This window comes from Oncorhynchus clarkii, chromosome 30 (assembly GCF_045791955.1).
Source record: "Oncorhynchus clarkii lewisi isolate Uvic-CL-2024 chromosome 30, UVic_Ocla_1.0, whole genome shotgun sequence".
Lineage (NCBI taxonomy): Eukaryota > Metazoa > Chordata > Actinopteri > Salmoniformes > Salmonidae > Oncorhynchus > Oncorhynchus clarkii.
Window position 1 is genome coordinate 24,006,905 of NC_092176.1, and position 25,918 is coordinate 24,032,822.

At 45.6% G+C, this 25,918-nt stretch overlaps 1 protein-coding gene across 1 annotated transcript; it reads right to left on the reverse strand.

Moving 5' to 3' along the window:
• On the reverse strand, positions 1-25,768 carry LOC139389400 (histone-lysine N-methyltransferase NSD3-like). Its single transcript, XM_071136127.1, has 24 exons — positions 25,448-25,768; positions 22,334-23,439; positions 21,937-22,096; positions 21,213-21,367; positions 17,939-18,562; positions 17,680-17,824; positions 17,402-17,502; positions 17,247-17,292; positions 16,993-17,123; positions 16,787-16,912; positions 16,424-16,550; positions 15,805-16,008; positions 15,503-15,682; positions 14,513-14,659; positions 12,543-12,699; positions 11,399-11,601; positions 11,120-11,232; positions 8,969-9,115; positions 8,769-8,891; positions 8,327-8,443; positions 7,993-8,134; positions 7,716-7,822; positions 5,277-5,472; positions 1-4,458 (listed from the first exon to the last, which is right to left on the reverse strand). Exons 2-24 carry the CDS (start codon positions 23,393-23,395, stop codon positions 4,190-4,192), a joined length of 4,782 nt encoding a protein of 1,593 aa, XP_070992228.1. The 5' UTR covers positions 23,396-23,439; positions 25,448-25,768; the 3' UTR covers positions 1-4,189.
• Positions 25,769-25,918: the final 150 nt, after the last annotated feature.

The following is a 25,918-nucleotide window of genomic DNA, read 5'->3' on the forward strand; positions in this document are numbered from 1 at the left end:
GCAATTGAAAGTATGATATTTTATTTCCCATGAAGACAAATGAGTTCCACTGAGACACAGTACAGCTTTATTTAAGTCAAACTTCAGGCATGTCTGAACTCCTCAGCTCCAACTCAACCTCACAACCTCATTTAGAATGAAAAGACAGAATCAATAGTTTGAAATAAAAAGACAGTCATGTACAAAAAGAGTGTCATCCTCACAGTCACACACATTTAGAAGCAACATTTTACAGGCAATAGCACGCCACAGTAACATGATCCTATGCAAGTTCAATGCAATCTATGTACAAGTCTTAACATTATGCAATATAACACAGGCTGCTGAACAGTCAAATAATATGGTCACTTTTTGTTCATCCAATTTTTCATTGAAGCAACATCAAGAGATGGGTACGACCAGAGCCATATATTTAGGAGTTGGGACACTGAGGTTTCTGAATTATGATGCATTTTACATGACACAACAATATTCTATGGCAGCCATTAACAATGCTATGTAACTGAATGTCTAGAATTAGAACAATAATAAATATTTAAAAGTTGGCCCAACTCTCTAAAATATATGGCTTTGGGTACAACCCCAGCAGATTCACCAGAGCACTTTCACTACATGACTGTGGTGAAATGAGTTCCTCTGAAATCACTGTTCCTTCTAATATCTGGGAGAGCATGTCAATCACATGTAATGAAAGAAATAACAACTAGTATTGCACAAAATAAACAATAACTGAAAGGTGTAGAACAGAAACATATGACTCAGAGAGGGCCACTTTCAAAGTCTGTGTTGGAAGATAATACTTTGATAGCTTAATCTTCGTAACCCTACTGTCTGACATCCCTTTCAGTGAGAACCAACTGTCTTTCCTAAAGTATGGCCACTATATGATCATGTATAAACATGGGTCAAATCGATAATGTCGGTGACAAACAGAATGACAACCTGCAACACACACTCAGACTATACTGCATTGTACAGGCTGAATGATGTGTTCAAGTTCAACTGGTATAAAGTGAGTAAGTTCAAAAGGAGGTGCAAAAAATAAGGGTTATTTGGTTTGGCCTTGATAATCTCTGTGCGATACCAAGAGGATAAAAAGACAATGCAATGACATTAAAGAGCATTAACAAACGGATGTTTTTAACATAACAAAGTAGCTTCAAAGATGCATACAAAATATATCCTCACCAGATAAAAGAACAGATTCAGAACAGATTTGCGCTTCTTTCAGAATGGAAGGGGTGCTTCAATAGTCTTGGGTGAAAATGATACAGTTCTACACAAATTGCTGGTGTGTGTTGGGGTGAGTGTACAACGGTCTGGTTTACATGTTCACTTAGTGACGGTTAGAGAAGGTTAGACTAGTGACTCCTGTACAGGATCTGAAATTAGTCTCAGAATGAATAGGCCGAATATCTATCATCTACCATGTCAAATCAGTTATCAGTAAAACACTCATGAAGTTCTTGAACACATTGCACTGTAGTACAAAACATGAACAAATACAAAAATAAAGAATGTAAAGAAAGAAATATATTTCAAGTTTTAAAAGTTTGTTAAAAAGATGGAAAAGTGCATTGATGCACCCCATACTGAGCTGTGTGGACCAGTACTGAAATTATCTCAATCGAATACCTATCTGAAAAAAAAACGATAATTTGGCAGGTTTGAGAGCAGTATGTCTATTAAAGTGTTAGTTTACCCTAAAATCTAATTTGATAGTTTCCATACTTCTACTTAAGTCTAACTGAGTCCATATTCCATTTTGTCGAGTTTAACCTGGTTTATGCATTAGGAGAAAACAGCATGCTTCAATTCGAAATGAATAGAAGATATTGGCACAATCTAATTTATATTTTGTTAAGACAGACGTTGAATGTGGACAGCTTGACACTAAACAACAGAGGTTTAGAAACGTTTGACAAACTTTATGGGTGAGCTATCGTTTTACGGGCATAATCATAATCAGTTGGTAACATACCGGAGAAGAGAAAAGCACAGGCTCAGACCAGATTAGCAGACTAATCTTGTAGTTTTATCATGATAATGCAAGTTTAGGCTGAATGAAGTGCTCGGTTACTTCACATCACAATTTTCACTTGCTTTTAACTGCTTCAACATCAGTAAAGTGAGTCACAACACAGCCAGCCTGGCATATGAGCAGCTGTTAAACATTGTGGAATCATTACACTAATAGAAAACATGTTAAATGTATTAAGACAACTACACACAGAATCATCAATTGTAAAGCTCCCTATTGTTTCATAGTATATGTTCCTTAATACTTTGGGAGGGAGCGATTCTCCAATAGGTGTTTTTGATACATAAATCAACTAGTATAAAAAGGGTGTGATATAATTATAAAAATCTGTCATAGGAGGATGAGAGATTAAAAACACTTTACATAATACATGTATATGTTTGTAGAATATGATCTTTTCATTGTACTGAAGTTTAACTTAATGTTTATACAAAACCAATTTGTGGAGATGCACACAGTCATACAAAAAGTGAAAATAAATACCCACTGAATGTACTTAACACCTTGAATTAAGATGAGGGCGTTAGTCGTTCTACTAGGGCAAAGAATAGAAAGTGTTGTCGGCAGTAACTTGTGTCAGAGAACGTTTTCAGTCTCTCAAAGATATTTGGATCATGTCGTTGGACCTATAGCAGAAGTTACAATACAGTTTAAAATTCCAACATTACTACAGAAAAGAGGTATCCATTTCAAGCATGTACAATGTCATATGTTCTACTATATACATGTATGTTATGAGGTACCTAAAGTATGTAGCAATAAATGGTGAAAGTGCTTTAAAAAGGTTTAGCAGAACAATTGAAAACAAAACATTTGAGTGCACAGTACAGTACACACACCATCACTTACATTACTGCACACAGGGCCAATGAACAGCCACCTATCTGTCAGGTCAGTGTATGGGAAATACAAGTCCCTCTAGGTGGGCTGCAGTACTGTGTACAAACAGACTGGGACCATATCTGTACAATACTCACTTAGGAGGAGGAAATCATTACCAAACGTAAGCTGCTCAACCTCTCAATTTTAATGAAATGCAACTTCCTCTCCAAAACTGCCTTTCTATTTCTGTTTCCATAGATATACAGTGAAGGGGGCTGTGGATAACACTGATGTCTCCCCTCTTCTTCTGTGGTTTACAATAGGAGCCAATTATGTACACAATGGAGAGTGAGACTGGGGAACTTGCGAATGGAACTTACATGTAATGATGATGTGATGTCATACCATTACACTATAAGCCATTATAATTCACCTTATTAGAAGGACTATATTCACAAGGAGATCTGCGCATTGCTAAACACCTAAACAAACAAACAATAATACACCACTCACAGAGATGAAGTGAGATAATCTGTCTGTAAACATTAACAAACATACATATATATATATATATATATATTTATATTCATCTATACTCATAAGTATATCAAAAACCGGTATAAGGAATGTCGGAATGTAGTGTGTAGTCCTGAAAATTGCACAAATCTGTTTTTCTTCTCGTTGTGAAAGGAGAGCTAGATAGGGATAATAGATCATGTTTGGAGTGTTGAGGAGTGTTGGGCCTGGCTCTGCTGTCTCATCAACACACAGCAAAGCCTTCTAAGGGCGTGAAACGGCACCTGGCCTCTGGCAACGGGCGCCAAGCAACCCCAGCTCACAGGAAGTAAACAAAGAGAAAAGCAGCATGATGGAGGGAGGTTTATACACCCCCTCTTCTTCCCCCTCACTGAGTTATTCAAAGTGCTGATTAACCAAGAACATAAGAACACTAACGGAGTTTCCACACCTCTAGAAATGACAGAATCATGAAGTGTTGAAACTGAAACACTGGGTGTTTGGGGTGATGTCAGTGGCCGGAGAGAAAGGCAGGGCTATGGGCACATCTCTCCATCTTCCCTTGCCCTCTCCTCCACTCCCACTATCCTTAGACACAGAGGAGCTCTGCTCCGATCTCTGGTATAGAACAACTCTCACCGCTCACACCAGCCCATGAGAATCTCAAGTGTAACTGGTGGCTGCAATTCTGGTCTCTCTCACCTGAGGGCACATCTCTAATCACACCCTATTCCATAAAGGTATAGTGCTACATTTCTAGTGCACTATCTAGAAATTAGGGTGCTATTTGAGATAGCTTCACTCTCAGTCCTACTGGCTGTGCTCCTCCTCAGGGTCCTGTGGCTCCTCTTTGACGCTGACCGTGCCAGGGGGGTGTGTGTGAGTGTGTGCAGGGTTGGTGTTGGGGCCCAGGGGACTGAGGGGGTTGTGTTTGGAGCAGCAGGGGCGGCCCTCTAGGGTAGAGGGGCTGAGAGCCCCCCCCTCATGATCCCGGCAGAAGGAGCGAGGGCAGAAGTCACAGAGGGATGAGGCTAGGACACCACACACACTGCAGTCATGCCACGGGCACTCCCAACGGCCTAAACACACAGAGAGAAAAGGTTACTACTGATTTATAGACACGCACGCACAGCGGCATACACACACAGACAGACACAGACAGACACACACAGACAGACACAGACAGACACACACAGACACACACACACACAGACAGACACACAGACAGACACACAGACAGACACAGACAGACACACAGACACACACAGACAGACACACAGACACACACAGACACACACACAGACACACACAGACACACACACAGACACACACACACACAGACAGGCAGACACACACACACAGACACACACAGACACACACAGACAGACACACAGACACAGACAGACACACACACACAGACAGACACACACAGACACAGACAGACACACACAGACAGACACACACACACACACACAGACAGACACACACACACACACACACACACACACAGACAGACACACACAGACAGACACACACAGACACACAGACAGACACACACACACACACACACAGACAGACACACACACACACAGACAGACACACACACACACAGACAGACACACAGACAGACAGAAGGACAGACGGACAGACAGACAGACAGACACAGACAGACGGACAGACAGACAGACACACAGACAGACAGACACACACACACACAGACAGACACACAGACAGACAGACACACACACACAGACAGACACACAGACAGACAGAAGGACAGACAGACAGACAGACAGACAGACAGACAGACAGACAGACAGACAGACACACACACACACAGACAGACACACAGACAGACAGAAGGACAGACGGACAGACAGACACAGACAGTGCGTACCATATGGAGGTTTGGTGAGGTTGAGACACAGCAGGTGGTAAGCTTTAGGACAGTCCTTCTTGTCACACATGACCAGCTCTCCTCCCTCTCCACAGCAGAAACAGATGTACTCATGTGTGTGTTTCCCCTCCGGTCGCAGCTTACGCTTCTTGGGCTTCAGTTTAGCATTCCTCGCCTTCTCCTCCACCACCGCACTCTGATGGACAGACAGAAAAACAACGATGTTTAACAATCTGCTCAGTGGGGACATTCTGAAAAATTACCTAGTTAAAGCTGAGAGAGAGAGGAGTTATCAGCCCTGTTAGGCCAGCTTTTATATCACCAGGCTAACCCTTTAGGTGTTCTCCGTGATTGACTGTAGACCCTGCCACGTACGTCTCGTGTCTGAGCCGTCGCAATTCAACGGCTCAGTACGTGGCAGGGTCTACAGTCAATCATGAATTACAAAAAGAAAACCAGCCCCGTCGCGGATATCGACGTCTTGCTCCCAGACAAATGAAACAACTTCTTTACTCGCTTTGAGGACAATACAGTGCCACTGACACGGCCCGATACCAAAGCCCATGGGCTCTCCTTCTCCATGGCCAATGTGAGTAAAACATTTAAATGTGTTAACCCTTGCAAGGCTGTTGGCCCAGATGGCATCCCTAGCCACGTTCTCAGAGCATGCGCAGACCATCTGGCTGGTGTGTTTATGGACATATTCAATCGCTCCCTATCCCAGTCTGCTGTCCTCAAGATGACCACCATTGTTCTTGTTCCCAAGAAAGCTAAGGTAACTGAACTAAATGACTATCGCCCGTAGCACTCACTTCTGTCATCATAAAGTGCTTTGAGAGACTAGTCAAGGACCACATCACCTCTACTTTACCTGATACCCTAGACCCACTCCAAATTGCTTACCGCCCCAATAGGTCCACAGACGACGCAATCGCCACCACACTGCACAATCCCATCTAGACAAGGGGAATACCTATGTAAAAATGCTGTACTACAGCTCAGCATTTAACACCATAGTACCCTCCAAACTCATCATTAAGCTCGAGACCCTGGGTCTCGACCCCGCCCTATGCAACTGGGTCCTGGACTTTCTGACGGGCCGCCCCCAGGTGGTGAAGGTAGGAAACAACATCTTCACCCCGCTGATCCTCAACACTGGTGCCGCACAAGGATATGTTCTGAGCCCTCTCCTGTACTCCCTGTTCACCCACGACTGCGTGGCCATGCACGTCTCCAACTCAATCATCAAGTTTGCAGACGACACTACAGTGGTAGGCTTGATTACCAACAACGACAAGACGGCCTACAGGGAGGAGGTGAGGGCCCTCAGAGTGTGGTGTCAGGAAAATAACCTCTCACTCAACGTCATCATCCCCTTTGTTTTGTTCGTGGACTTCAGGAAACAGCAGAGGGAGCACCCCCCTATCCACATTGATGGTACAGTAGTGGAGAAGGTGGAACGTTTTAAGTTCCTGGGCGTACACATCACAGACAATCTGAAATGGTGCACCCACACAGACAGTGTGGTGAAGAATGCGCAACAGCGCCTCTTCAACCTCAGAAGGCTGAAAAAATGTGGCTTGTCACCCAAAACCCTGACAAACTTTTACAGATGCACAATCGAGAGCATCCTGTCTGGCTGTATCACCGCCTGGTACGGCAACTGCACCGCCCTCAACAGCAAGCCTCTCCAGAGGGTAGTGCGGTCTGCACAATGCATCACCGGGGGCAAACTACCTGCCCTCCATGACATCTACAGCACCGGATGTCACAGGAAGGCCAAAAGGATCATCAAGAACAACCACCACCCGAGCCACTGCCTGTTCATCCCGCTATCTTCCAGAAGGCGAGGTCAGTACAGGTGCATCAAAGCAGGGACCAAGAGACTGAAAAACAGCTTCTATCTCAAGGCCATCAGACTGTTAAACAGCCATCACTAACATTGAGAGGCTGCTGCCAACATACAGACTCAAATCTCTGGCCACTTAAATAAACTGATTTAATAAAGGTATCACTAGTCACTTTAAATAATGGCACTTTAATAATGTTTACACCCTACATTACTCATCTCATATGTATATACTGTACTCTATACCATCTACTGCATCTTGCCTATGCCGCACAGCCATCGCTCATCCATTTATTTATAGGTACATATTCTTATTCATCCCTTTACACTTGTGTGTATAACGTAGTCGTTGTGAATTTGTTAGATTACTTAAATATACTGCACTGTCGGAACTAGAAGCACAAGCATTTAACTACACTCGCATTAACATCTGCTAACCATGTGTATGTGACCAATAAGATTTTATTTGATTTCGACAAAATGGCAGACAAACCATGGACAGAAGGGATCTGCTAAGGTGAGACATCAGTAACATGTTACTTGATTCCTACATGATGCAGTCATAATGAGAATGTGGGTGTGTCCCGTACCGTAGGCCGCACCCCCAGGAAGCCAGAGCAGTTCTCAGCACCACAGTGGCACGACGACCTTCTGTTACCCATAAGGTCCAGATTATAGTTAAACGTCAGCTCAGTGCCTGCAGAACACACACACAGAGGATTATAGTTAAACGTCAGCTCAGTGCCTGCAGAACACACACACAGACGATTATAGTTAAACGTCAGCTCAGTGCCTGCAGGAGACAGGAGATCGATCAGAGAGATCAAACAACAAAGATACAGAACGTGTGTGTGCTGCTCTCCTCACCAGCCTCCATGTCACACAGGGTGAAGAGGCCTATGCGTATGTCTCCGTTGACAGTCCATTTCTGTGTCTCACAGTTGGGGCTGCAGCTGTGGTTAATGAAGCGAGAGGAGTTCCCTTTGGGCCCGGCATCTATCACCCGGTCCTGAAGCACACACACACACACACACACACACACACACCATTAGACCCCCCCACACACAGCCAAGAGACGCACACTACTGAACAGCGAGAGAGACAGATTCATACACATACTATGTATTACCGGTCATGAGGTGAAGGTGTCAATTAAAAGAGCCCATTTCAGACTACTGGGACAAAGTCTAAAATGTCATACCTTGGTGAGAGTGAGCATGTAGAAGTCGGTCACGTGGTTCTCATGAGCGCGTTTGATTCGCTGCTGGCACTCCTCTGAATCTATCACCTCTCCCACGTACTCTGTCACAAAATCTCCCTGCGGAAGAGGCATAGAGCACATACAAAACACAATACACATCAATACTTACAACAAAGCACACCTGTGGTGTTATTAATAATCATCTCTGATCTACACATACACAGGCTCGGTTCCATTTTGGTCTTTAGCCCCGTTCCCTAAGCCCTCAGCCTGTTCACAGATCTGAAAGGTTTGGATAGGTTCAACAATATGACAGGCTAGGTGGAACCCTCACAATGCTGCTAATGCCAATCAATTTCAAAGGACACCTAAAGGGTTAGGGTCTAGGGATAGAAATAGAACCAGGTCCCACACTACGTCCACCCCAGTGGCCCTCACTCACCTTCCTGAGGGCCTGGTTGGTCTTGAGGCCCCAGCCACAACCCTCTGTCTTAATGACCTCTGTCTCAGAGTACAGACGCTTCGAGAAGCATTGGTTCTCACAGCTATCACCTGCTGGACACACCTAGGACAGGAAAACAGGGCTGAATAGGGCTGCACACGCAAACACACACACACGAACACACACACACACACACCAACCTGTGAGTGACACTCATACTGCAGCATGCGGTTGAGACATTGGGAGTCCAGGCTGCAGGGGTGTTGGTCTGTGGGTTTACAGTTGCATCGTGGGATTTCTGACAGGTCGGCTATGTGCACCTGCACCTTTCCCACTGGCTTGTTGGACTGAGAGAGACATGACAACAATGTCACAATGAGATATAAAGAGGTCTCATTCAGCTCAATCCATTTTGTTCTGCAAAGCAAGACTTTATATGGCAGAAGATTTGTAGGGCAGGGGATTTGTTTGTAGGGCAGGGGATGTGTTTGTAGGGCAGGGGATGTGTTTGTAGCGCAGGGGATGTGTTTGTAGGGCAGGGGATGTGTTTGTAGGGCAGGGGATGTGTTTGTAGGGTAGGGGTGTATCACAGGAGGTTGGTGGCACCTTAATTGGGGAAGACGAGCTCGTGGTTGTGGCTGGAGCGGAATCAGAGGAATGACATCAAATAGATCATACACATGGTTTGATGCAATTCCATTTGCTCCGTTCCAGCCATTATTATGAGCCGTCCTCCCCTCAGCAGCCTCCACTGGGGTGTATATACACTGCTCAAAAAAATAAAGGGAACACTTAAACAACACAATGTAACTCCAAGTCAATCACACTTCTGTGAAATCAAACTGTCCACTTAGGAAGCAACACTGATTGACAATAAATTTCACATGCTGTTGTGCAAATGGAATAGACAACAGGTGGAAATTATAGGCAATTAGCAAGACACCCCCAATAAAGGAGTGGTTCTGCAGGTGGTGACCACAGACCACTTCTCAGTTCCTATGCTTCCTGGCTGATGTTTTGGTCACTTTTGAATGCTGGCGGTGCTTTCACTCTAGTGGTAGCATGAGACGGAGTCTACAACCCACACAAGTGGCTCAGGTAGTGCAGCTCATCCAGGATGGCACATCAATGCGAGCTGTGGCAAGAAGGTTTGCTGTGTCTGTCAGCGTAGTGTCCAGAGCATGGAGGCGCTACCAGGAGACAGGCCAGTACATCAGGAGACGTGGAGGAGGCCGTAGGAGGGCAACAACCCAGCAGCAGGACCGGTACCTCCACCTTTGTGCAAGGAGGAGCAGGAGGCGCACTGCCAGAGCCCTCCAAAATGACCTCCAGCAGGCCACAAATGTGCATGTCTGCTCAAACGGTCAGAAAAGACTCCATGAAGGTGGTATGAAGGCCCGACGTCTACAGGTGGGTGTTGTGCTTACAGCTCAACACCGTGCAGGACGTTTGGCATTTGCCAGAGAACACCAAGATTGGCAAATTCGCCACTGGCGCCCTGTGCTCTTCAAAGATGAAAGCAGGTTGACACTGAGCACATGTGACAGACGTGACAGAGTCTGGAGACGCCGTGGAGAACGTTCTGCTGCCTGCAACATCCTCCAGCATGACCGGTTTGGCGGTGGGTCAGTCATGGTGTGGGGTGGCATTTCTTTGGGGGGCCGCACAGCCTTCCATGTGCTCGCCAGAGGTAGCCTGACTGCCATTAGGTACCGAGATGAGATCCTCAGACCCCTTGAGCTGGTGCGGTTGGCCCTGGCCCTGGGTTCCTCCTAATGCAAGACAATGCTAGACCTCATGTGGCTGGAGTGTGTCAGCAGTTCCTGCAAGAGGAAGGCATTGATGTTATGGACTGGCCCACCCATTCCCCAGACCTGAATCCAATTGAGCACATCTGGGACATCATGTCTCGCTCCATCCACCAACGCCACGTTGCAACACAGACTGTCCAGGATGCTTTAGTCCAGGTCTGGGAGGAGATCCCTCAGGAGACCATCCACCACCTCATCAGGAGCATGCCCAGGCTTTGTAGGGAGGTCATACAGGCACGTGGAGGCCACACACACTACTGAGCCTCATTTTGACTTGTTTTAAGGACATTACATCAAAGTTGGATCAGCCTGTAGTGTGTTTTCCACTTTAATTTTGAGTGTGACTCCAAATCCAGACCTCCATGGGTTGATAAATTTGATTTCCATTGATAATTTTTGTGTGATTTTGTTGTCAGCACATTCAACTATGTCAAGAAAAAAGTATTTAATAAGAATATTTCATTCATTCAGATCTAGGATGTGTTATTTTAGTGTTCCCTTTATTTTTTCTGAGCAGTGTAGTATGACTGGATATATTACCTTGATGAACTTGTATGGTGAGGGTTTGCGTGAGTTGCGTTCCTGCTCCAGGGCCTCCCTGCTCTCCCTCTGAGCCTTGAGCTCCTGGAACCTGCGAGCAGCCTCCTCCAGAGCTGACACACACAGAAGGGATGGAATTACACTGTGCCTGTCTCACACACTCAGGGTCAAGACATTATCATTTCACTCAAGAACCAATAATCCATTTCATAGTTTCCATTGACAATTCCCAATCTATTGTAGCACAGGGCACAGAGTACAGAGCCAAGGTGGCCTCACCTTTCTTGAAGGTCTTGTTGATGTTGATTTGGCCAGTGACAGGGGTTTTGTCATTCTCCACGTAGGGGAACACACGGCCCTGGTTGATCCAGTAGTAGTCATGGGAACCAAAGAAGAAGACGGGGAATTCTCCGATGTCGTGACGGAGCGTCTGGATGTTGGGAGGCACCAGGCGAGGGTTACAGATCTCCGCTGGCCACCACCTGATGGGGACAGACAGGGGACAGCATGGAACATCAGGAAAGAAAGAATGTTACCAGTCCAGAAGTTACAGCTAGCTATGAGTGGTGGTGGTGGGGGGGGTGCAAAGTGCGGCCCGCTGGGCACTTCAATCTGGTCGAGACATTAATACCAATTTCTTTTTTTGCCCTTTTTTCTGCCCAATTTCATGGTATCCAATTAGTAGTTACAGTTTTGTCTCATCGCTGCAACTCCCATACGGACTCGGGAGAGGTGAAGGTCGAAGAGCTGTGCGTCCTCCGAAACACGACCCAGCCAAGTCGCACTGCCTCTTGGCACAATGCCCACTTAACCTGGAAGCCAGCCACAGCAATGTGTCAGAGGAAACACCGTACACCTGGTGACCGTGTCAGCGTGCATGCGCCCGGCCCGCCACAGGAGTCGCTAGAGCGCGATGGGCCAAGGAAATATCGGCTTGCCAAACCGTCTCCTAACCCGGACAACGCTGGGCCAATTGTGCGCCGCCTCATGAGTCTCCCAGTCACGGCCAGCTGTGACACAGCCTGGGATCAAACCCATGTCTGTAGTGATGCCTCAAGCACCTAGATGCAGTACCTTAGACCGCTGCGCCACTCGGGAGGCCGCCACAAATACATTTGAACAAAAATGCGTCCCTCCGTTGAATTTCAAAATCCCGATGTGGCCCTCAAGCCAAAAGGTTTCCCACTCCTGCTCCCACAATGTACCAATGCTCCAGCTTACACGTCTGTAGAAGTTCTGCCGTCAGTTGGGACAGAGAGGACGAGTCGGAAATGGGAACATTTGATGTTTATCAATTACTTTTTTGGGAGCATATGCAAGTATCTTCCCTTATTTTTTTTTATTTTTTTTACATATGTTTACTATACCATTAGTAACCTCCTCTCAAACATATTTTAGGTGTGCGTCAACTCATGCTGCTAACCTGTAGTTTCCCAGTTTGACCCAGACGATCTGTTTGTAGTGGGGTTTCTTTCCTGCCCTACACTCCCTGCAGGACCACGCCCCCTCTGGCATCTCCATCTCCAAACACTCTGGGTGGAACGACGCCGGGCACAATGCACAGCACAGCAGCTTCTCTCCTGCAGGTGTGTGTATGTGTAGAGAGAGAAAAGAGCAGCACAGGGTTAGAGAATGTACTTCCACACCTGGGCACTAGGGGCCACCACACTCTAAGCCTCATCCTTAGGCATGCCAGTCATTCAACCACTTCACTTTACACTGTGAGCAATGCTTTGCCCAAGTAAGTAATATAGTAATCCAGAGAAATAGGTGGAGCCATTGTGACATTGCATCCGCTCGTTTCATGTGTATGAGAAGTGGCTAAGGATAGATATCTCTTGAGTCTTTCCCAAACGAGTCACATTGTTAGAAATTATTCTAACTCCCACAATATAATAAAGATTGCTTTATGTAGATGAAAACTATGCGGTTGTGGACACCATTTTGATAAGCGAAAGCAGTGTTGACATTGCTGTGGTCCTCTGCTTTTACCTCAGCAGTCAGTCATTGATGGTGTAATGGAATGTCTGACAGGCAGGTTTAGAGTACAAGGCCCATTGTACAATCACAACACATGCTATAGCACCCATGATAATAATACATCTGTAAATAAACCATAAATCACACACAAACTATTACCAAAACAACAGAACGGCACAAAGCTGCCATGCACTCCTGCTTGTAAAGGGGGATGTTCCACTTCCCTGCACCACTGTACTCCACATAGTCTTGGATGGAATCTCATTTAAACAGCATGTGGTTGTGAATGTGTTTTAAACGTCAAATGGGTAATATCGTTGATGAGTAATAATCACATTATATGTCATCTAGAAGGAAGACTGTCAGCATTTTATTCAAACATTGATTTCTTCATCAAATTGATGTGCTTGTGAGGAATAGTATACATGCTATGAGCTATAATCTATCACAATCAATATTTCTTGGGATAATTAACTCCTTAACAAAGAAAAACCTCAAAATGAGACAGCAAACATCCAAGACAGATCGCAGTAAAGTGAGAGCAGCAGATAAATGAGGGACAATTATTTTCATTAAAAACAGAACTTAGCAGTCATCAAAATAACACCATTAGATTTAGTCTTTCAGATGAAGACAGGATCAAAGTGCTAAAGCAAAGAAGTTGTGTTTCTTCAGCAGCAACAAGCCCTCAGACAGACAGGGCGTAAAATAACCGTGTTTGTGACTTCAGCAGCAACAAGCCCTCAGACAGACAGGGCATATAATAACTGTGTTTGTGACTTCAGCAGCAACAAGCCCTCAGACAGACAGGGCATATAATAACTGTGTTTGTGACTTCAGCAGCAACAAGCCCTCAGACAGACAGGGCATATAATAACTGTGTTTGTGACTTCAGCAGCAACAAGCCCCCAGACAGACAGGGCATAAAATAACTGTGTTTGTGACTTCAGCAGCAACAAGCCCTCAGACAGACAGGGCATAAAATAACTGTGTTTGTGACTTCAGCAGCAACAAGCCCCTTACAATAACCCAGTGAGACAGGTCATCACCCTTCCCAATGATGATGATGAAATGGGATGATGTTATGTTACAGTGTGCTATGGTCTGCTTGTACAGATTCTATTTTGGGTTTGTGCAAAGTGTCCCATTCCACCGTTTCACAGAGACGAGCTTAATGTCTGTAACACTTTGTTAACGTGGTTCCTGTTGAACCGGTGCATGTTAGGCTCCCTGACAGGTTATTTAAGCCCTGTTGTAACATTAATAGCAGCAGATTGTCTGTTCACACTTTAGAGGCAGAACCAAGCAATAAAGAGGAATAACAAATCAAATGTGGGAAGTCTAAACACATTCAAAACACACATACACACGCACCAGTAGGAAAAGGGAGAGAGAGTAAAACAGTTATGTTACCTTTCCCAATATTCTTTTTGGTAGCTGTCCAAGAAGAGGGAATCATAGGTAATTTCAACTCAGCACGATTTGACTCAGTCAGAAGGTAGTGGGACTTATAGGCATATGAACTTAATATGATGTCAGTAAGGTCCTGCACTAACAGTCCTACACAAGACACACAGGAAGAGATGGGGTGAGCCGCAATCAGACTACAGTACCCATGATTCCACAGGAAAGAAAGAACACATACGCTGTTAGAACACATAAATGAGAGAAAAAAACGGAGTAATAAGTTAAATGAAAGAGTCGTCCAAACAGAATACTGTAGATATACAGTGCACTTCGCTTATAAGAAATTGAGAATCAACTGCTTTTAGTAACCATGGGGACAAATGTCACTAATACATTCACAAACAGGCAAAATATCATAAGTGAAGGCCCAATGACATTTTTTCCAAACACAGACAGAGCTCAGTGGACCAGTACTCTCCTCCTCCTGCTGCTGCGGTGGTGTATCTGAGCTCAGCTAAGCCTCTGTGGTCTCAGTGAGAGCATCACACATCAATTATCTCTATGGGAATAAGTAAAGTGTTATAGAGTTGAATGATTAGAGAAGACTAGATTAGAGGGGATCAGATTCAGAGAGAGAGACAGAGGGTCACAATTGGCAGGCCATGATCACAGGAACCAACATGAATGGAAGCTCTGGCTAACCCTGAGAGGAACAGTAGGAGTTGGTTAAGTTGTAGCTATGGCTCTATTCACTCAAACGCTTGCCTAAGGGGCAAGACAAAGCAACATCCCTCCCCCTGCTGTCCTCCAGAGCAAGGCACTATGAAGCCACGGGGCTGAATCTGGAAGCTTCCCTTAAAGAGACAGTGGGTCAGGGGCCCTGGTCAATAGTAATGGACTATATAGCGAATAGGATGCCATTTGGGACACAGAAAAAGGTGAGTGAGTCAGGGTGGGTACCCCTACAGGAGGTCTAAAGTGAGAGATAGATCTTACCTCGGGCACAGAGGAAGCACCAGGTCACGTTGACGGGTGAGGAGAGGAGGCCGTTCCTCTTGGTGATGCCATGGCTGCTGCAGATCATGATGTGGTGGGTGAGGACCACACTGCCCGCTGCAACGCAGCTGTCCCCTGTGTGGTACGCCACCGGGCAGCGCAGACAACGCATGATATGTCCTAGGGAGGGGAGAGGAAGGGAGGGAGAGACTTTAACACCTACAGTATTTGAGAGAGCATTTTAAAAGCCTAACGTGGCTTCCGTTCCTCTCCTTCATCTAGACCAGTGTTCTGCCCCCTACCTTTGGCAGCTTGGTGCAGGTCTCTCTCCAGGCAACAGGTGGTGCAGGTATGTTGGGGGCAGTGGAACCCCCCGCCCGTACCACCCCCCACAGTACCAGGGAGTTTGTGCACGCAGTCATCATGGTAATATCGCCCGCAGCCAACCACAGAGCAGCGCAACACCTCCCCTCCCCCCGTCTTACAGCTGAAACACGAGTGAGAGCCTAGAGAGGAGGGAGGTGGCAAAGAGAGGGAGGGAGAGAGTGTGTGTCAGAGACAAAGGGGTGAGACAGAGGTGAGTTCCAGTCGACTTTTCATTCCTCCATCAGGGAAATCTCTTAATGTCTGCACTAGGCTGCCGGGCTGAAATCACACAGAGATTTGTCTGTAGGGTCATTTGCATAATCAGGGCTTGAGCAGTATTTTCTCTGTTCACACCCATAGCTTCATTAGCATTCACAAAGTAGAAGGATGTGTCTTGGAATAATTTGAATAATCATTTCAGCCATTTCAGCCTCAATGAGACTGTAAAGATGAAAGGAGCAATCAAAGAAAACTTGTCTAATGGTTGTGCAGGTCAATTAATGATTAGGATGTAAATGCATAGTGTATACGTTGTGACATCGTGTCATGTCTCACCGTTTCTACATTCCAGACAGGTAAATGTGCCCTCAGGTAGGAAGGTGAGGCCCAGGCACTCCAGATGGAATAGCCGACAGCAGTCCCCCTCACACGACACCAGACCCTCTCCATACACTTCACAGATCTACACACAGAGGAAGATTTATCACCAATGGGGTATAAAACCTTTTTTTTGTATCAGCTATTTAAAAAGACACAGAGAGCAGAGAGAGAGAAAAGTAGGAAGAAAGATAGACAATATGACAAGGGGATGGGACAGGAGACCTCTGGGCCTACCTGGCAGACAGTGTCCTTCTTGGCCTACCTGGCAGACAGTGTCTCTCTTGGCCTACCTGGCAGACAGTGTCTCTCTTGGCCTACCTGGCAGACAGTGTCTCTCTTGGCTGTGCTGCTTCCTTGTCTGGACAGACTGGAGTCCACTGACTGGCTGTCTGACGCGTCAGCATCTACTGCTGCTGGGCTGTCCAAACTCTTCCCAAACAGACTCTACATAGGAGAGAGAGCATGAGTGAGTGAGTGTGTGTCTATCTGTCTGTGTGTGTGTTTACGTGTGCGTGTCTGTTTACCTGGGGGTCGTTGAGGCCTCTAGAGTCAGAGTCGGATGTGTCTCTGTACTGAGAGGAGGCCATCTCTACGTCTGTGGAGGCTCTGCTGCGTTTCTTCAGAGGCTTACAGGCATCCGAGATCTCACTGGCTCCTACACACCACACCACACGTTAACACACACCTCCACAACACTGCTTCCCCCAACACGTTAAACAAAGCCAGTATGCTTAGAGCAGGTTGGGAAAGAGAGTCATAGGACAGAGCTGGAGTCTACCTTTCTGTGAGCCTGTTCTCAGAGTGGTCTCAGGAGCCATCTCAGCCTGCAGGGAGACAGAGAAAGCGAGAGAGGGATGTTGAAAATCTTTATATTGTATTGCAATCCTCCTCTAGAGAACAGAGTGAAAGAACATGCAACATGCAACACTACACCTGTTCCTTTTTGGTCTTCTTCTTGGGAACGGCCTCACAGCCTTTCTCTGACTCAGATCTGCTCCTCACTGACCTGCGCTGCTGCTTACGCTCCTGAGAACCTACAGGAATGAGACACCTGGTTAAACACCTGGTTAAAGGTCTGATCTGTGGGGAACATATTCACTCAAACACAATATTTACATATTCCAGCAGCCATCACCAGAAGACCCAGAAAACGTCCAAACACATGTGCATACACACGCGTGCACAAACACTGCTGTAGAAGTGTTATGTACCTGGTGGGGTGCTGTGCTGAGACCCAGGAGAGGAGGTGTGCTGTGCTGCTTCCTGTTCACTTCTCTTCTCCTCCTTCTCCTTTCTCTCCTCTCCCTCATCACCCTCTTCCTCTGGACTGGGTTCTGGCTTAACTCTAGAGCCCTGCTGGAGAGAAAAAAAAACTCCACTTAGAAATAAATGCTTAAATTCAGTTTAGAGCGACAACAACTTTTAACACCATTGTCAACTAGGATGTCTAGACAAATAGAGAGCACCCACCTCTGGTGAAAAAGATCCCAGGTCAGCCTGCCGGCCCTCTCCCTCCTCCCTCTCCACCTCTCTTTCCCTCTGTGGTGAGGGCAGGGACTTCCTCTGTAGCAGAGGCCACATTTGGTCACACTTGGTGATCTTTACATTCAGTTTCTTCATTGTGATGGAGAGAGGCAGCAGCTTCCTGGCAGCGGCTGTCTTCCAGGCTCGTACCGGGGCACAGGACTCCTGGGTTCCCCCTGCTTCAGACTGCGTCTTCCGGGCTGGGGGGATGGGCTGTTCAGGGTCCCCGCTCTGGTCCTTTTCCCCCTCCGGGATTTTGAGGTCGGCTGGGTTGTCTGCATTAGGAACACTACACTGCCTACGAGGCTGTCTTCTGGCTGGCTCCGCCCGGTCTGGTGATGTCACTGCTCCTTCTTCTTTCTTACTGGTTGAGCTGGAGGAGCTTTGGGTGCGGCTGGCAGCCCTGACAGGGGTCTTCTTGGTGGGCGGGGGGGCGTTGGGGTCTGGGTCGACATAGATGAAGGTATAGTTGTCGATGCGTTCCTGCTGCGTCATCAGGAAGGCGTCCTCTGCATGGCCGACGCCCACCTCCCACTGAGCACGCTCTCTCTGGGGGAAGGGCTTCATCAGCTGACACACACACACATACAATTTACATTACATTGTAATCATTTGGAAGATGCTCTTATCCAGTCAGTGCATTCAACTAAGTTTAGTAGGAAAAAACAACTACATATCAGAATGATTAAAAGTAGACTCTTCTTACATTACTTGACCAAAAGAATGTGGACACCTGCCTGTCGAACATCTCATTCCAAAATCATGGGCCTTAATATGGAGTTGGTCCCCCCCCCTTTCTGCTATAACAGCCTCCACTCTTCTGAAGGGTTTCTACTAGATGTTGGAACATTGCTGCGGGGACTTTCTTCCATTCAGTTACAAGAGCTTAAGTGAGGTCAGGCACTGATGTTGGACGATTAGGCCTGTCTCGCAGTCGGTGTTCCAATTCATCCCAAAGGTGCTCGATGATGTTGAGGTCAGAGCTCTGTGCAGGCCAGTCAAGTTCTTCCACACCGATCTTGACAAACTATGTATTTTTGTTTATTAAACGGTAAGCAAAAACATTGAATTTCGTCATATGCGGAAATGTGACTTGCGGAAAGTATTCAGACCCTATTTCCAAATGTTGTTGTTACAGCCTTATTCTAAAATGGATTAAATCATTTTTTTCCCCTTATCAATCTACACACAATAACCCATAATGACAAAGCAAAAACAGGTTTTATTCAATGGTAGCAAATGTATAAAAAATAATAAACTGAAATATCACATTTACATAAGTATTCAGACCCTTTACCCTTTACTTTGTTGAAGCACCCTTGGCAGCGATTACCGCCTTGAGTCTTCTTCTAGGGTCACTCCAGAGATGTTCGATTGGGTACAAGTCCGGGTTCTGGCTGGGCCACTCAAGAACATTCAGAGACTTGTCCCAAAGCCACTCTTGTGTTGTCTTGGCTGTGTGCTTAGGGTCTTGACCTGTTGGAAGGTGAACCTTTGCCCCAGTCTGAGGTCCTAAGTGATCTTGAGCAGATTTTCAACAAGGATCTCTCTGTACTTCATCTTTCCTTCGATCCTGACTAGTCCCCCAGTCCCTGCCGCTGAAAAATATCCCCTCAGCATGATGCTGTCACCCCCATGCTTCACCGTAGGGATACTGCTACGTTTCCTCCAGACTTCCTCTGCTTGGCACTCAGGGCAAAGAGTTCAGTCTTAGTTTCATCAGACCAGAGAATCTTGTTTATCATGGTTTGAGAGCCTTTTGGCAAACTCCAAGCGGACGGTCATGTGCCTTTTACTGAGGAGTGGCTTCCGTCTGGCCACTTTACCATTAAGGCCTGATTGGTGGAGTGCTGCAGAGATGGTTGTCCTTCTGGAAGGTTCTCTCATCTCCACAGAGGAACTCTGGAGCTCTGTCAAAGTAACCATTGGGTTCTTGGTCACCTCCCTGACCAATGCCATTCTCCCCATTGCTCAGTTTGGCTGGGTGTCCAAGAGTCTTGGTGGTTCCAAACTTCTTCCATTTAAGAATGATGGAGGCCACTGTGTTCTTGGGGACCTTCAAAGCTGCAGATTTTTTTTTTTACCCTTCCACAGATCTGTACCTCGACACAATCTTGTGTCGGAGCACTACGGACCATTTTTCGACCTCCTGGCCTGGTTTTTGCTCTGACATGCACTGTCAACCGTGGGACCTTATATAGACAGGTGTGTGCCTATCCAAATCATGACCAATCAATTGAATTTACCATAGGTGGACTCCAATCAAGTTGTAGAAATATCTCAAGGATGATCAATGGAATCTGGATGCACCTGAGCTTAATTTTGAGTCTCACAGCAAAGGGTCTGAATACTTGTGTACATAGGTACTGATTTGAATTTTTAATACATTTACAAACATTTCTAAAAACCTGTTGGGGTATACCTTTGGGGTATTTTGTGTAGATTGATGAGGAAACACATTTATTTAGCCCATGTTAGAATAAGGCTGTAACGTAACAAAATGTGGAAAAAGTCAAGGGGTCTGAATCCTTTCCGAATGCGCTGTATATTGATTGACACACTCCACTTAACAAAACCATTACCAAATAATGTCCTGTCACCTGCTTTTATAGTGAGCCTTGAGTAGGTACCACCTAGCACATCTAGAAGGGAGTGGATTTTATTCTGAACCCCTCTCTTGAGATGACGTAGAGCAGGGTTCCCCAACTGGCAAGTTTGTTTAGCAAAAACTAAAAATATATATATTTATAAGAAATATATTTATTTATTTATTTTTATTGCTGGGCACAAAATACTGTAAAAACACCAGCAAATCAGCTCCAAGTGATTTTATTTTGGAAATCTGTTCCAAAGTATTCCCACATATATGTGATCTTATACAAATGCAAGCAAGGTTTGAAATTATTATGTTTTATCCGCTCAAGAAAGAATTGGTCAACAGTTGAATCTAGTTGATGATCCCTGAAGAGAGGCACCTTTTCAAGGCACTACATCAAGATTTCAATGGTAGAGTTGGACCGCTAGGAGCAAAAACAGCTAGATTTACTACTAAAAGACCAAAATATATTATTGTCAAAATGATGACCAGAATTGACATGTTTAACAATAACAAATTCTAAAACATCATTTTTTCCCCCTTCTTCATTAAAGTTACTCTTTAAACCAGTGTCCAGAGTGTGAGGAGGGTATACTGTCAGGCCATGCAGTGCTGTGTCTCTACCTTGTGTCTCTCTGCTGTCTTGGTGGTCTTGCGTAGAGTCTCAGCCTGCAGCTCATCAAACTGGTGTTCTCCCTGGTACATGACCACTCTCTTCTCATGGACCCAGGCCCGTTCTGCCACACTGCCAAAGAACTGCACATGGTACTCTCTGTGACCTGGAGGGCCAGGAGGGACACAGGCAGACAGCAGTTAGAGGCTTTTAAACAGTTATGTCTATAAGTGCTGTACTGGAGTGAGTCTAGGTCCAAAATGCTTCTCAACAGCTTCTACCCCCAAGCCATAAGACTCCTGAACAGCTAATCAAATGGCTACCCAGACTATTTGCATTGTCCCACCCCCCCCCCCCTTTACACTGCTGCTATTCTCTGTCATTATCTATGCATAGTCACTTTAACTCTACCTACATGCACATATTACCTTGACTAACCAGCACATTGACTCTTTACCGGTACCCCAGGTATATAGCCTCGCTATAGTTATTTTACTGCTGCTCTTTAATTATTTGTTACTTTTATTTCTTATTTTTTACTAATCTATTTTTTACTTAACACGTATTTTTCTTAAAACTGCATTGTTGGTTCAGGGCTTGTAAGTAAGCATTTCACTGTTGTATTTGGCGCTTGAGACAAATTAAATTTGATTTTGATTTGGAAAAGAATGTATACACATTATATGCTCCATGACATGCTCCATGACAGCAGTGTGTGTGTGTGTGTTTGTTCACCTCGGGTGTTGATGCGTGTGTGGACGTTCATCTGGGGGTCACAGGAGACCATGCAGGGCCACCAGGGGTAGGTACCCACTTTGGCCCACACCAGGTCCCCCACCTCGTGGTTCTTATAGCAACCTGTACCTGTTATCACTGTAGGGTACTGCTTCTGGACCTACAGTACAGGAGGGAGAGAAAACACATACACTCAATTAACAACAGGCAGTCATGCCCTACAACCAAGACACTTTCTGTAGATTTCAAATAATCAGATGGGTGTATGCAATCGTCCACTAATCTCTTATTTTCAGATGTCTGAAACTGCTGAAACAGTTACTCTTTGAGTACTGAATAGTGAATTAATCGCACTGGATGACCTCAACCAACAGAGAAGGCGCAAACCAACACTTGCCTTAGGTGCCTTGGGCTCTGCTTTGATGGGGGTCTTCTGTGGCTTCTCAGTCTGCCCCACAGGCAGCTCCCGTGGCTGGGTGGGGGTCTGGGCCTGGGTGTGGGTCTGGGGCTGTGGCTGGGTCTGGATGTCCCTGGCCTGCCCTATAGTTTCCCCCTGTTCCTGCTCCTGGTCTTGCTCCTGCCCTTCTTCTTGCTCCAGCAGCCTGGCTGTATTTTTCCTATTATCCTTCTTCATCTCGTGTCTGCTGTGGGTCTGGGAGTCCTCGCTGGCCTGGGACTCCTGCAGCAGGTCTCCACACAGAGCAGACTCAAACAGCTCTCTCCCGTTCTGGTACGTCTTTATGATCTTCAGTTTGATCTCTGGAGAGCTGGTCTTCTTCAGGATCCCGCTGGAGGGAGCAGGGGGGGTGTGAGGGGGGTGTGAGGAGGAGGTGCTGTCCAGCAGGGAGGGGGGAGGGCTGGTGGAGGGCAAGAGTAACGGGGGAGGAGGGGGGAGAACGTGGGACATGAGGTGAGGTGGTGGGGGGAGGTGGTGTTGGGAGGGCAGGGGCAGAGGGCTGTGAGGGTAGGGATGTGGGTGAGGTTGAGGGTGGTAGTGATGAGGATGGTGGTAATGAGGGTGATGGAGGTGGAGGTGGGGGTGTGGGTGGTGTGAAGGTGGAGGAGGAGACAGAGGGGAGCAGGGTCTCTCTTGGAGGACAGGGGCCCTCAGGACCGTTCCCTCCCCAGGCATGAGGCAGTGCTCTCCGTAGCCCCGGATGGCCCCATAGCCGTTGGCCGAGCCATTGGGAAACTGGGGGTACATGGAGAACTTGGCCTGGGGCTCGTACAGCCCCAACCCAGGAGGGTAACCGTTGGAGACTGGGGGCATGTCCTCGGAGGCCGAGGGCGGGTAGGAGAACTCTGCTTCCAGGGCAGTGTCGTAGGAGGGGCCTCCGCCCTCATCGCTACCGGTGTCGTAGGCGCCCTCCTGACGGATGTTGGCTGAGTCAATGAGCTGAGGGGGTTGCTGAATTGTATTTCCCATGATCCCTTGCATGAAAGAAAAGGAGAAATCCATTGTTGTGCTCCTGCATCCTTAACTGTCCTGTTCTCTGGCTGGACCTGGAAGAGGACAGACACATAGGAGAGGGCTTGATATATTGATATGGGTTAATATGATGTTAGAAAGGATGTGACTGAAAGAACAATCAGATCTACTACTGTGCATCTATCTTTTTTTAATCAAGGGCAAGAAATGTTTATCAATCATCCCAGGTAGAGAAATAATGTGACTTACAGTATAAAGAGATAACAGAACTGTCTATATATCTAAATATAATCCTACTGGTAAGGAAAGGCACAGACTGTTCTGATGAGAACTGGTGTGATATTCTCTTGATGCATTGAATAATATAACTGATCTAAATGTTTTCATGTTTGAAATCTCTTTCCCATAATAAGACCTAAGAGCTCCCTGCACAGTGTGCACTGAATGAACAAAAATATGTCTGCTGAACGCTTTGCTTTCCCCCATCATTTTAAAGGCTGGCCATCTCTAATTAACGTTAATGTTGTAAAGTTGTTATTAGTGTCCTAATCTTAAACACTATTAGTGTCCTGATACTCAAATGGTAAATGTTCACGTACAGATAGATTACCAAAATAATACAAGTGTCGATCAAGATCATCACGCTATGAGATATAAGTTTTGGGAAACACTGACTGAATGAGCTAGGCTGCCATAGTCTCAGGGGCCACAGTAACTCTGTGTAATTTCTGTATAATATGAGAGATCCCTGCCAGTAGTGGAGACATCAGAGCCAACCTTTGAGTGCCAAAGAATGCAACTCATCACTCAAACAGCACAGGCACAATTAGCAGTTCTGAACGACTCATAATGATTGCACGGTAGTAGGCAATGTTGTGGTTATTTAAGTTAACCGCTGTTGTAGTTATGGTAGTTTTTCTGACCTTGTGACCTGATCAGGAAAAACCCTCTTATGATTGCCTATACAGTCAGAGTGATAGCCTACAGTTTAGGGCACAGAGTTTTTCCTGGTCAGTTCAAGGAGTATAAATAGACTGTGTGTACCTAATAAATGTTTGTTTTAGCCTCTGCCAAAATATGAGAAATCCTTAATTTCACTTCTAAAAAAATCATATTGTTTGATCTCAAACCATCATGAATAAATGCAATGTACTATTAATGTGTAGGCAGGCCCTACACATTTCACTCAGTCAAACGGCTCTAGATTTGAAAGCATAGCCTAGATGGCCAAGCTCCCATGCCCTGGGTGAGACAGAAGTACAGGGATAATACAGTGATAATTACAGTAATAATACATTGATTCCGAAATTGAACAGTTAAATAAAGTGTCATAACGTTGTTACATGCACAAAATAACATTTAATCAATGTGTCCTTTTTTGGTGTAGACTAAACCTTGATTTGATTGAGATTAAGCAGCCTTTATTGCCATTCACAAGGTGATATAATGGGAAATTCATTCTCATTAATATGTATCACAGCTACTACTGCTGGATGAGAATATAAAGTAATGTAGATCACGCAGTCCAGCTTTGTATACACGAGTTGATACACTGTAACACTGGGGTCACTTTATTGAAGAAAACGACGCGCACACAGACTGAAATATTGTTACATTGTACTGAGTGATTGAACTACATCATTAGCAGCCGTGCTGTGCACTGTTCTGCTGCGATGTTTTTATCTAGCTAGCGTAGTTAGCTCTCATGAACACTGGCAAATGAAATATCGTGTCAATATAAAAACACGTATCTAAAGACGAGACGATGTTCTTGCATTCTGACACGTCCGCAATGTTTACTCGTGTGTGTTGACATTTCAATACGATGCGGAAGACTAGAAACAAGATGGCAAAGCTATACATTGTTGCCAATATGGCTGCCTTTGCCCCTTTAAATCAAATTGTCTATCGTGATAACACCTCCATCATTCGTTTGAAGAAAATGTTGAAATATAAACCTAAATCCACACGTCGAAAACCTTTGCTAAATGCATAGTTAGGATGTCAGCAAACGATGTCAGCAAACGGAAAACGAAAGATGCTGTGAGAGTCGCGAGATGTATTAAAATAAAATGTCAATACCTTCAGCGTGTCCCATTCTAAACACATACACCAGATATCTGCGCTTCCTTGTGCAAATTACAAAAAGGGATAAAATAAAAAATCTTGGGAAAATATTAGAATGCAGGCCTCTCCGTTTCTAACGCAATTCATTAATAGGGGCAATTTACGGTCACTGCTCGGTCCCCATGTCTTGTCTATTTGCTGTAGAACCTAAGGCCTAGTATTTTGCGGAATCTTGGTGGGAATGATCTCGCCCCCTTATGTATTTTCATTTTACTGGCTCCCTCTTCCTTCAGCTGTAACAAAAGCACCCTGCTTTGGGCCTTGTCTGTCTCGCTCAGCGCCAAATCACAAGCTTCCGATTGGCGGGGGTCACACAACCAGGCGCAAACCGGGATGTGTAGTTCTAATCGTTTAGAGAACATCTCAGCAGCAGAATAAAAATACATGTAGCCCTATATAGAAAACAATGAAAAATAAAATACAGCA

What these genes read in the sequence shown, in the direction of transcription:
- LOC139389400 (XM_071136127.1), bottom strand. Translation starts at nt 23,395, where the DNA reads ATGGATTTCTCCTTTTCTTTCATGCAAGGGATCATGGGAAATACAATT. An exon ending in CAACAAGACCTTCAAGAAAG is followed by an intron (nt 11,233 to 11,398) that starts GTGAGGCCACCT and finishes TGTGTGTGTCAG; the next exon opens with CTCTGGAGGAGGCTGCTCGC. An exon ending in CCAACCAGGCCCTCAGGAAG is followed by an intron (nt 8,444 to 8,768) that starts GTGAGTGAGGGC and finishes CCTCTTCCGCAG; the next exon opens with GGAGATTTTGTGACAGAGTA.